This window comes from Rhopilema esculentum, chromosome 1 (assembly GCF_057945365.1).
Source record: "Rhopilema esculentum isolate cy_ngs chromosome 1, ASM5794536v1, whole genome shotgun sequence".
NCBI classification, from domain to species: Eukaryota; Metazoa; Cnidaria; class Scyphozoa; order Rhizostomeae; family Rhizostomatidae; genus Rhopilema; species Rhopilema esculentum.
The window spans coordinates 4065904-4078583 of record NC_142815.1 but is presented as its reverse complement, the minus strand read 5'-3'; the positions used below and the strand labels follow the sequence as shown (position 1 = coordinate 4078583).

The window sequence follows — 12680 nt, the reverse complement described above, 5'->3', positions numbered from 1 at the left end:
ATATTTGTTATTTTTTTCACCAATCCTTTAATCACAAAGATTGATTTATTTCCGTAAAATTACCTAACTGTGAAAATTTATGTGTAATTTTGATATCATCATTAAAAAATACGTCAGTTCCCCAGGGGATGTACAAATGCATCATGGGATGGATGTTCTTAGATTAAGAATCCTGAGTTGAGAAAACTTCTGCAATTTCAAGCGCTGTTTTTGCCAGACTGACATTTTGTAGGTTGGCCATAATAGCAACGACAACACCCCTTGGTTTTGGTTCAAAAGTATTTGAACTTTGATTCATCGAAACGCCCTTTTCGTATTCCTTTCCACCCGCACATTTGACCTCTGCCCTTTCACCAGCGTTTTTAACCTTTGACCTCTGCTCGACCTCAGTACCAATTGAAGCTTGCGAGGTACTTTCAGCTTTAGAAGTTGGTTCAGTTGGCACAATAAGCAGAATACTACTTGCACCAACAGCTCCACCTGAAGAAAAAATTAGAACAAGCTGAAGTTTACTACTTTAAGAGGTACCAATCGTAAAATATGACGTAAATCACGATCATGAAACTTTCATCAAATGCTCAATTGTTAACCAGTATTCAGTAAGTCGTAAAATCTCACATAGGCAGAGATGCTCACCTTGTGTGCTTAGAATAGTATTGTTGTGAAGTTGCAACTTAAAATTTCACACTTAATGCCATCGGCTGGCAACATCAATTAAATGAGTCTGTCTGTGTAGTGTTTCGAGTTTCTTAGGGTTAAAGAGCTTAGGAAAGTTGATCATGTACTCCGATTTCTCGTTCACAACAACTGTAAGATTAATGATGATTGAAATAAATAACCTACCACCGTGCATGGCAGCGAATTTCGATTTTCTACAGCAGCCATATTCCGATGAATTTGGCAGCAGCGACCAGCCCAGTCCATACCCCATTTCCTTGAAATGTTTTGATACTTTTCCAATTGTAACAGGGTCAGGGGTCCACAGCTGCCTGACAACATCCTGATTCAAATATCCTGGAATTAAGTCAAATATTACTAAGAATTGCATTGTATCGCCTTGTTTTTTTGTATTGTATGTACTGTACTGTACTGTACTGTATTGTATTTTATTGTACTATATTGTATTGCACTGTATCGTATCGCATTTTTTGTATTGTATTGTATTGTACTGTACTATATTATTATGTACTGTACTGTACTGTATTGTATTGTATTTGAAGCTACTGAGAACCTACGCCTATCAGGTTCCTTCCTGTTTTGGTCCTTCCTTTCAATATAAAATCAAATATAATATTCAAGATAACATCTCATGATGCCTAAGCCTTGATAACAGAGAGCTGGCAACTCCCCTTGCTCTAAGTGAGTGTTTGGCATGGTGTTTGGTCATGGCTGGAACCCCAAATACTGGGGCATTCTCACGAATTTACAGATGCATTGCCCCCAAACAATGTCCTAACATCCTAATCTTTAGAATCAGGAATGTGAATGCTTTAAAACTGTCCGAGAAATAACGATGCATTGCACGTACAGCTTGCTAAATTCTAAAAACACTCACACACCTTTAAGAATTGTGGTATCCTGCTTTTCCAAGTGGCTGTATAGCATCACGTTTCCTATTTTGATCAGATCCTCGATGTTTGATAAGAACCCACCACCGGCCCATTTGTATGAATTGTCAACATATGGCGTATTTTGGAGCCTTCCCTTTGAGTCCCTCGTGTAATTCCTGGAAAAGCGTTGTTTTCTTCATTCAGTAGAATATATATTCACAAGTAAAGTCGTAAAAGGTTATGAAAAGGGGAAAAAAGACATAAAAAAGAGACAAAATTTACATCAAAACTCTCTATTTGGTTTATGTAACAGGACGGTTCTAAGTTGCTATTCTGAGTTTCCTCTGCAGAGGAATAATCTGAAAGAAATATTCACCAAATAGCGTGTACAGCTCTGTCTGTACAGCATCGAGCATTTTATGACAGGCCGTTAGACAGAAATTTTCATTACATAGAAAACGCATTAGTTTACTGTCTGGACAATTTAAGGAACAGCCGCAATCTTTCATATAATTATTCTAAGTTTTTGATATAGACTAAAACGGGGCGATGCGAATATTTTTCTCTTGTATGAAATCATGAAGTCCACTTAGCTACGTGTTCAAGTGATTCAACCAATCAATAATCATTAGGAAGACCCTCATGGTGATTGCTTAAAAATCAACCGTCAGCAAGCTTTATACAATAATGTATATATCAATCATTATATCGATCAAAGAAGATCACTTCGATCAATTAAAAAATCACAAACCAGCTGTTTACCAGGAAACTCAACCAGAAATTTGACATTAACTATTCAATCATATATTCGAAATCAATCATAGGTGATCACTCCGATCAATTGAGCAATCATTGAATCGCATAATCACACTACCTTGAACTATCATAAAGTTTCGGTGTTCACTCCGATCAATTTAGCAATCATTGAATCGCATAATCACCCTACCTTGATCTATCATAAATTATAGGATCATTCAATTCAACCATAGTATTGTCCAAACCCAATTCATAACACATCTTCTTCATGTATGTGACGTAATCCATCCCAGAAGCCTTTTCGACACAAGCGCTCAACAGCGTCCAACCATGAGTTGTGTAGAGAAAATTAGTCCCTGGTTTTTCAAGCAATGGATCGTCACTGAATATCTTTATCGCGTCTTTAATTGTATCATAATGGTCTTTGATATGATATTCTTTCAATTTAAATTCATCTGTCTCGTTTACTTTCTCAGACTTTTTCTCTTCGTCGCTTTTTCCTTTACCTATGATAGAAATTTCTCCTCGATAATGCAAAAGAATATTAAAAAACGAAATAATACCCAGTATTGAAGGGCAATAAAAATGGACAAAAATGCGTCCTTAAAAACGCGTCATTCAATTCATATTTTGGACAGTATTGAAAATTATACCAACTATTTCAAAGCCAATAAAAGGATATTACAAAGGAACAAGTTTTAAGTTGTACGTCTTAAATTCATCATTCCTAAATTCGACAAACCAGGCACCCTCCTCAATTTTCTCTAATAAGATGAGCTGCAAAGGGTTTTTGGAACATTGACCCCTTTGATTTGGATATGTATGGGGGAATCTGGTGGGTTTTGGCACCCCATATTTAAGACATGGCACATTTTCAGACAAGATTTTAACGAAATGCAAATAAATATCTTTGGGAAATGTTGGGAGCTAGGTAGACATAATACATTCTGATTTCATCGAGGACGTTTGACGGAAATGGTTCTATTTATTTAACAGATGTTTGGTTCTTGCTTTTTGGCGTAGATTTTTCATTGAGGCTTTTAAATTATACTGCCTCGATTTGCAGGCCTAGATATGCGACTGACCCTGTTGTATCAGAGAATTAAGTTCGATTGAACCAGTAATACGAGGTCTTCACCTTTGCTTGTTGACGTCTCTTTGCCAGCGCCATCTGTGTTTGTCTGTTCAGATGTTTCATCAATCTTTTTGGGCGGTTCTTTGTCATAGTGTCTCACCCCACTTGTATGTGACATCAGCATTCTGGGGGTAATAGTGACCTTTTCGCCATTAAAGGTTTTCTCGGGGAAATAATCAACGTATTTCTTGATTGGGACATCCAGCTCTAGCTTACTTTCTTGGAGAAGTTTTCCTGCAAATCAAACGGAAATTCAAAGTATTTTACTACATCATCAGGTACCATCTTCTATCAGAAGGTTGGCTACCATGACCCTCCAACTATCCCAAAATCTGAGTTTTGGCTTGTTGTCATGGTCATAGATAAAACTGTATTTTACTTGCTGAAGAGGTTTGAATCTTCATTCAAAAGCAATAGACAATATGCTTGGCAATAAACTCAGGAGAGAGCTGCAGCAAAAGTGATTGTTGGAAGTCATATATGATTGATGGAGGTTGACCAAGTGATGCCTATAAAAACAACAATATAAATGACACACAAAAATCAAACTTTTTCTTTTCCTTAGAGATGTTTGCAGAAGTGTTCTTAGAAAAGGCTGGGGTGGCTGGGGTGTGTAAAAATGCAAGGGCCAGAAATTTTTGATTGGAATAGAAAGGGAAGGCTGAGGGTAAGGGCAGTGGCAGACACTTGGGGGGAGCAAGGGGGGCAACCACCCCCAATACTTTAGAGGACAATGGTATTTTGTTCTAAAACAATGGGAAATGTGACGTCATCTTATTAAAACTATAGGCTTGCCCCCCCCCCAATATTTGATCAAGTGTCCACCCCTGGGTAAGGCGACTTAGGTAATTTTGGTAGTACCAAAGGGGGTACTTGGAATCAAAGGGGTAACATGGGTGGAGATTGTAATGATATAGGGTGAAAATTCCAGCTCAAGTAGCTACACTCTTGTTGGGGGTGCTAATTGAAATCAATGGTGAACAGAGAACCAAGAGGGTCAAAGAAGCCTACCCTGGTACATGGCAAGAGGAGTGGCAAAGAGGCAACCGGTGGAGCCTTATGGCAGACAAATAATGAGATAGAGAGTTGTGGTGAAAGAAGACTGGCATCCAAGAGAAGGTGACCCAGAACAGAAGTTACAGTGTGGGGTAACAGTAAAAAATGGACAGAAAATGACCTAGAAGAAGGTAATTATAAAGGAAGTTACAGAGTTTGATGAAGAATCAGAAGGGACATAAAAACCACACCTAGAGCAATTGATGTCAGTGCCTTGCTGATGCTTGCAATTCTCATCAGCGTTGCCTTGTGGCATTTCACCCCATTCTCAACATCTGCAAACCCCAGGGCAGCATTCCATACCAGCTCACCGTCAATGCTTACAGCACAAACGAGTCCAGGTGAACCAGTCTCTTCCTTTACTTGTTCCAATTTCAAGAGAGACTTTTCTATTGATTTCTTCAACTTTCTCTTTTTCTTAGCATTACTTCCATTACAGCAACATTTCTCAAATTCACTTTTTGTGATCTTCTGTAAAACTATGTTAAGACTATAACCAACTTTAAAAACTCTTTAACTTTAAAATTCCCGCTTTTTCTAAAAGGACACAAATCATGTAGGGGGTATCATACCCCTTATATACTACTAAAGCCATCGGTCTGAACAAATACTCTGATGGAAGAGAGCCTGTCCAAAATTTTATCTTCCAATTTGAAGGCCCATTATAGCCAGATGTTCCAAGTATCTACAAGTTTAAAGTAGGCTTACTGTTTTTTTCTTATTGAAGATAAATCACCAGTATTTTCAAACTGAATGAATTTTTAATTCTCTTTGTAAAAATTAAATGATCTAAATATTCAAATTGAAAAACTTCTTCTATATCCAAGAAAAAAGTCATGGATTCTACGATTAGATTACATGAATTCTAATCTCATCTACAAAATCAAATAAATTATACCTAACACTGTCTTTAAAGAAAGGTAGACTAATTAGATAGAAAAGATGCATTGTCTGGTGACTCGACAACAGTAGGATTTTCTTTTAGTTCTTCTTGGGCTTTTCCATAGCTAAGTGAACTCCATGCTAAGAGAGATCCCCCAATTCCAAGTAAAAAAGCAATTCCTTGCCGTCCTCTTGAATTCCATCTTGCTAATGTTAAGGGGGGGCCACCTAAAGTGAAAATATTGATCCAAGTTATACATCCTAAATAACATTATTTAGTCAGAAAATTCAAAAATTTATCAAAATGGGTAAATACTACAATGAATATTATTCTACACTAGCGCATGCACTTAAAATGTTTAAATTTACATCAGTGTAAGCCTAAATCTTCTTTGTGTCTGTGTATACATTTTGGAATTTGAGTAAATTTATTAAGAACTTTGGTTCTTGGCTCTCGGGGCGGTAAGGAAACTTTTTAATTCTGCATCGATCGAGCAACCATACTAACTGAATTTTTATTAGCAGACCGAAAAATAAAAACATCTACATACCATCTTTACCTTGATACCATCTAACTTGTCTGATCGGTGGTATCAATTTCTTGAGACCTGGACTTCGAAGCATAATTGTAAAACGTCTAAGAAAATAAAAGTTCTCTAGGAACAAAAACAAAGCAATATTGAAACCGACTCGTTTTGACAGCAGCCTCATATTGGGTTTTATATATCCCAGCATTCTTTATTAGCGCGAAATTCAAGATGTCACGCGAGCATATAAATGAATATGTTTCTGTTTGACAGCAAACTCAGGAGAGCCACAGAAAAAGGGATTGTTGGAGTCATGGATGATCTTTGGGGTTTCATTGACATGACAGGTTGATCAAGGTATGCCTTTATTATAAAAACAGTAATGTAAATGACACATCACACAAGTCAAACTTTTTCTTGCTTGTTCCATAGAGATTTTTGCAGAAGGGGAAGTGGTCTTAGAACTCGAAACCTTTATCAGCAAAAACAAATGTTAATTACAATATACCAAGAATTAAAAGTAAGAATACAAAAGTTAGCAATTTCAAAAATTTAGTTAATTAAATACATCAGATAAATTGGTTTTGTTATGCTGAAGGACACATGAGAAAAACTCGCGAGGAGCTATCGAGTCATATGTCCTAATGACGTTTTTAAATTCAAGATTATAATTTCCATCTCAGTTTGAAGTAAGAGTAAAGAATCAAGAATGTAAGAGCATAGAGAAAAAAAATATATATATAAAGGTGGTAGGCTGGTAAATTTCACTGGTTAGGGATATATTTAAAAAATGTAGAACGAATTCTTATGGCTTAGGAGTTCTGTAAAAGGTATAGTTTCATATTTTTTTAAAGGCATTTTTGTTGTGGATATTCTTTAGTTCAATTGGCAAGGAGTTCCAATGCTTAACCCTTAATCAAATGTCAGAAAGTTTTTTTTGAAGTTTGTAGAGATAGAGGGAAGAGAAAATCCAAGATTGGACGATTGTCTCCCATTATAGCAATGTAATTTACTAGATTTGATGAATTCTTTTTGAAGAAAGTTACTATGATTTTTCTGGTTGATTTGAAACATAAATTTCGCTGTTTTGATCTTGTATAGATTTTCTAAGTTTAATAACTTGAAATGTTTAAAGATTGGTTCTGTGTGAGCTGTGTAAGAAGCAAAATCTATTACTCTGACAGCTTTACGTAGGCTTATTTTCAATGGTTCAAAAGTAATTTTATTAGCACAACCCCAGTTAATAAGTCCAGTCTCAGAAAAGGCTGGGGTGGCTGGGGTGTGCAAAAATGCGAGGGCCAGGAATTGATGATTGGAACAGAACGGGAAGACTAAATAAAGTAAGGGGGCTTAGGTGAGTTTGGTAGTAGAGAAGTGGGTACTTGGAATCAAAGGGATAACATGGGTGGAGATTGCATTGATAAAGGGTGACAATTCAAGCCTTGAGCAGCACTCTGTTGGGATGCTTATTGAAATAAATGATGAGACGAGAACAAAGAAGATAAAAAAACATATCAAGGTACAAGGCAAAAGAAGTGGCAAAGAGGCAACTGGTGGAGCTCTATCACAGACAAATAATTAGATAGAGAGTTGTGGTGAAAGAGGACTGGCATCCAAGAGAAGGTGACTCAGAAGAGGAGTGACATTGTGGGGTAACAGTTAAAAATGGACAGACAAAGATCTAGAACTAGCTAATTATAAAGGAAGTTACAGAGTTTGATGAAGAATCAGAAGGGACATCAAAGCCATACCTGCCTTGCTGATGCTTGCAATTCTCATCAGTGTTACTGTGTGGCATTTCACCCCATTCTCAACATCTGCGAACCCCAGTGCAGCACTCCACACCAGCTCGCCATCAAGGCTAACAACACAAATGAGTCCAGGTGAAGCAGTCTCTTCCCTCACTTGTTCCAATTCCAAGAGAGACTTTTCTATTGACTTCTTCCACTTCCTCTTTTTCTTAGCATTTCTTCCAGTACAGCAACATTTCTCAGACACATATTTTATGATCTTCAGTAAAACTATGTTAAGATTATAACCAATTTTTACAACTATTCAACCTTAAAATGCTTTTTTTTCTAAAAGGATACAAATCATTGGGGGCATCCTCTATATAACTGAAGCTATCAGTCTGAATAAAAACTTTGATGAAGGAGAGTCTGTTCTTATTCCCGGTGGTTACAAAATTTTCCCCTCTTGCTAGCATCAGTTTAGAAAGTTCCTGATCTTTTCTTGTCAAGCTTTAGCTCAATCTGGAGGCCCACATAAATATTTCTTTCTTGCTCCCTGACTTAAATGGAATATAGCCAGTTACTTCAAGTGTCTTCTAGTTTACAGTAAGTTTGGCTCTTAATTATAGGATATTTTTCTTTTTTGATTTCTTTGATTTGAGTTAATTTAAATTGTACTATAATATTTGAAAAGGTTACTATATATATTACAAACAAATCAACTAAAGAATGTATCAACTAAAGATTTTCTCTAAAACTATGCAAGATGCTGAAACGAAAATTTAACAGATTACTCTTGAAGGTACGGCGAGTTCAAATATGGTCAGCAATTGTCAACAAATTATCTGGTTCATGTTTTATTCACAATTGAAATGTTTGTTTTCAAAATGCAGCTTAAAAAATTTCCTTAAAAACTTTGTAAATTCAAACTTTCAGCGGCATTAGAGAACTCGAAAGTGTCAGCGGCATTAGAGAATGTAACTAACGAGATGAAGGCCCCCTTTTGTTTCAGTGATCTTTATGTTCATCTCTAAAAGTGTCTTGTTGGATTAAATTAAATTACTTTATGGACTAAACAAGAAATTTTGCAAAGCTCGTGGACTTTCAAATAGTTTCTAGAAGATAATTTTTCAAATATTTTTAGAATAAAAGTTTAGAAGAGGTAGTTCTTATTTCTACTGGGAAATAAATTATCAGCAATTTCTAGACCTACACAAATATTCTCACCCTTGCTCCTGTTAGTGACTTACGGAATATAGAATAAAGAATATAGAATATGATTGTTATATTTTTATATGGAATATTTTCTAATGGAATATAGCCAGTTACTTCAAGTATCTTCAAGTTTAGAGTAAGCTGTTTTTGCCTATGGGAGATAAATCATCAGCATTTTCAAACTGAAGGATTTTTCAATCCTCTTTATAAAAATTGAACGATCTAAATATTCCTATTGTAAAACCTCTTCCACATCCAAGACAAAAATCATGTCTTCCACAATAATATTACATGAATTCTAATCTCATCTACACCATCATGAAACTTTCTTTAAAAGAAAGGTGGACTAATGAGATAGAAAAGATACATTGTCTGGTAACTTGACAAACGTAGGATTTTCTTTCAGTTCTTCTTGGGCTTTCCCATGGCTAAATGAACTCCATGCTGAGAAAGATCCCCCAATTCCAAGTAAAAGAGCAATTCCTTGCCGTCCTCTTGAATTCCATCTTGCTAATGTTAAGGGAGGGCCACCTAAAGTGAAAATATTGCTCCAAGTTGTTCCGTTATTCAGCGTGCGACACGTGGTTAGACATTCGCATAGACATTCGGACTTGCTTCGTACAAAAAACTATGGCAAGAACCAAAGTTCATAAAAAATTTACTCAAATTCCAAAATGTATACACAGACACAAAGAAGTTTTAGCCTTGCATTGATAGTAACTTTAAACATTTTAAGTGCATGCGCTAGTGTAGAATAATATTCATTGTAGTATTTACCCATTTTGATAAATTATTGCATTTTCTGACTAAATAGTGTTTTACAGGATGTATAACTTGGGTGTTCCGCTATTTAGCGTGCGACATTCGGTTAGACAATCGGTTAGACATTCGGTTAGCAAGTCAAATAAACATTTGGTTAGACATTCGGACTTTGATTGCTTCTTACAAAAAATCTATACAGTATATTAAAAAGATATTTCACTTAGGGAAACTTAGCGTTTTAAACTTAGTGATGAAACTGTTGTATTGTCATCTAGACATGTTGATAGAGTGGTTACAAATGCATTGGCTACGGTCGAAGAATCAATTAACACTTTTTGCGAAGTATTAGATGACAACCAAAACCAATACAACGAGTCGGACGCGTTGCATTCTGATGATGTATTCCTTCGAATACGGTAATTTTGATACTCAAAAACACGAAACAGAATTGCACAAGTTTTGGGGACATTTACTTTATTATGTAAAGCTTGAAGACAACGATGATAGTACTGATGCCAATATGTACTATATGCCCAATTATTGTATGTGGTTACACGAAAAGTTAGCTTATATAACACTGTGGAGTAGTTTATGCTTAGGGGATCTGCAACGGTTTCATCCGGAGTATGATGACTGGAAACTACCTGAGACTAAAACCAACTCAGTGGCAGATTAAACAATCGATTGGTATCCGAGGCTTGCAAAGACACTTTATTTTGGGCCTGCAGATCTTATAACAGGATTAAGAAGTTAATAAGTTATCACGATGAATCGAGTGGAAGTGATGGTGAGCTAGAATTAGATACTAAGGATCCTTCTAGCGTTCTTGAGACTTGGGACAAAGGTACGAAAAATACCAGGGAAAAGAAAATAGACAGGAAGGGTACTTTCCAAGAACCACCCAGGTAAAAAATTAAAATTTACTGCTTCAAATAATGAAAAAGAATTGCGTAGGAAAGTTTCTAAAAATTGCTCTGAAATTTATAAACAAAATACCAGAGAGAAGGCCCTTGAAGTGTCACCAGCAAGTAATACTTTGAGCAACAAAGAGTATCCTATTTATAAAAGTATGCTCTATAAATCTCTGCCTGAACCGGAGAAAAAAACATGTTGCTTGTTCGTAAGAAAATTGTTGAGGGCTGGGAAAAACTTTCTTCAGAAAAAAGAAGGATAAGTACAGTAAAGATGCTCTTAGTAGAAAGGAAAACTGCGCAATATGTGAGCAAGATGAAATTGATAGCAGTAGCGATCAGGTGAACTGGGTAAGTTGCGATGACTGTGAAAGGTGGTATCACACAAAATGCGTCCATATTGATAGCTTTTACGCTGAGTCTGTACCTATTTATATATGCCCACGATGCAAGCAAACCTACTTTGACGGTCTACCCAAGTTTATTGCTCATTTTCGCTTTAAACCGGTCCATAATTGTTGGAACTTGATGACGTATTTTCACTTTGGGCGACAATATCTTCCGAAGACAGAAGGTATATTCGAAAACATATTTTTCCTATGGAAATAGGTAGTCTGCAAATCTTAAGTGAGCATATGTAATTTACCAGGGATAGAGATTTATCGTTTCATACTTTCGTAACCGAGACCAGAGTGAAAACTGTCGTCATGATGATGGTGCAAGCTTTGTAGAAGAAATCCTTTTGCACTTAATCGATCACAGTGTAGAAGATATGTAAGGGAATTTTCAAGCAAAAAAAGAAGGAAATATCTTTTTAATATACTGTATAGTTTTTTTGTAAGAAGCAATCAAAGTCCGAATGTCTAACCAAATGTTTATTTGACTTGCTAACCGAATGTCTAACCGAATGTCGCACGCTAAATAGCGGAACATCCAAGTTATACATCCTGTAAAACACTATTTAGTCAGAAAATGCAATAATTTATCAAAATGGGTAAATACTACAATGAATATTATTCTACACTAGCGCATGCACTTAAAATGTTTAAATTTACTATCAATGCAAGGCTAAAACTTCTTTGTGTCTGTGTATACATTTTGGAATTTGAGTAAATTTTTTCTGAACTTTGGTTCTTGCCTCCAATTATTGGAGTCCAAAATTGGTAAGGAAATTTTATAATTCTGCATCGATCAAGCACCACACTGACTGAATTTCATAAGCAGACCAAGAAATAAACATCTACATACCTTCTTTACCTTGATACCATCTAATTTGTCTGATCGGTGGTATCAACCTCTTGAGACCTGGAATTCGGAGCATAATTTGTAAAACTTCTAGACATAGCCAATAGAAAAACTCTGATCTATGTGCGCGGACAAACCTCAAACTCAAACTCAAAAGCAGATTAATCACATTATACAATATCATTTGCACCCGCCAGAAAAGATGGTTGCCCTCAGTCTCAAAACCAGATTCAACGGATTTGGGTCTGCTCTTGGTCGTGACTATAACAACAATTTTCGCTTGTCATGAAAGAGAGTTTTTTACCAAAAAAGGAAATTAAAATCCAGTTTAGGTATTTTTATATGTTTTTGTTTTTTAGAATTATTGAAGTCCAGAAAAGATACCTAATGTTTTAATAAAATGCGTTGAGGATTTATGCCAGTACAAAAGCATTTATCGCACGGGACAAAAGTCGAAGTATTTTTAAGGCGAAAAAATTAGTCCTTAATGAATTTTCGTGCCGATGTAAAGGCGGTATGCAGGACATACTAGTCAGTGATAAGTCGGTTAGAAAACCACGCTTCTGCAAGTTTCGGGCAAGAAAAAATTTGCAAAAGGGAACAGCCACGGCGTGTTTACTAAAGTCGGACTGCAAAATGCACCTCGAGTCAGCCATTGACTGGAAAGTACAGTGTGCTCCAAAACATAAACTAGGCGAGGAAAATTTTAACGCTTTCGAAGAGTTTCGCAGTTCCTTTGTACGCAGTTTGGTTTACATTCACAGAATGTTAGTTCTTTGTGCCTTTAAACGATTTAGAGGGAATCAGATTCGAGAAACGAGATCTTGTTCTTTTCTCGAACGCAACAGCGAACGCAAAGATCTTTCTGCAAAGGTTACCTCACCCAGCTCGCTATTCTGCATGACATAATT

At 36.2% G+C, this 12680-nt stretch overlaps 1 protein-coding gene across 3 annotated transcripts; it reads right to left on the bottom strand.

The window, feature by feature from the left end:
* Positions 1 to 12614, bottom strand: LOC135690269 (serine beta-lactamase-like protein LACTB, mitochondrial). Of its 3 annotated transcripts, XM_089109305.1 has the most exons (9): positions 7658 to 7724; positions 5931 to 6016; positions 5444 to 5607; positions 4689 to 4968; positions 3445 to 3675; positions 2497 to 2812; positions 1560 to 1726; positions 844 to 1014; positions 1 to 480 (listed from the first exon to the last, which is right to left on the bottom strand). In XM_089109305.1, exons 1-9 carry the CDS (start codon positions 7702 to 7704, stop codon positions 164 to 166), a joined length of 1779 nt encoding a protein of 592 aa, XP_088965431.1. In that variant the 5' UTR covers positions 7705 to 7724; the 3' UTR covers positions 1 to 163. The 3 variants fall into 3 exon arrangements, with proteins under 3 accessions (XP_088965431.1, XP_088965197.1, XP_065063850.2); XM_089109071.1 differs by lacking the exons at positions 5444 to 5607; positions 5931 to 6016; positions 7658 to 7724 and adding exons at positions 9219 to 9382; positions 11773 to 12614; XM_065207778.2 differs by lacking the exon at positions 7658 to 7724 and having other exon boundaries at positions 5931 to 6105.
* Positions 12615 to 12680: the final 66 nt, after the last annotated feature.

Bases quoted from the DNA above. Each gene is read 5' to 3' on its own strand.
- LOC135690269 (XM_089109071.1), bottom strand. From the start codon at position 11,953: ATGATATTGTATAATGTGATTAATCTGCTTTTGAGTTTGAGTTTGAGG. The intron at 9,383-11,772 runs GTATGTAGATGT...TTTTCACTTTAG, and splicing joins ATGGTATCAAGGTAAAGAAG to GTGGCCCTCCCTTAACATTA. The intron at 481-843 runs GTAGGTTATTTA...TTTTTTCTTCAG, and splicing joins ATTCGCTGCCATGCACGGTG to GTGGAGCTGTTGGTGCAAGT.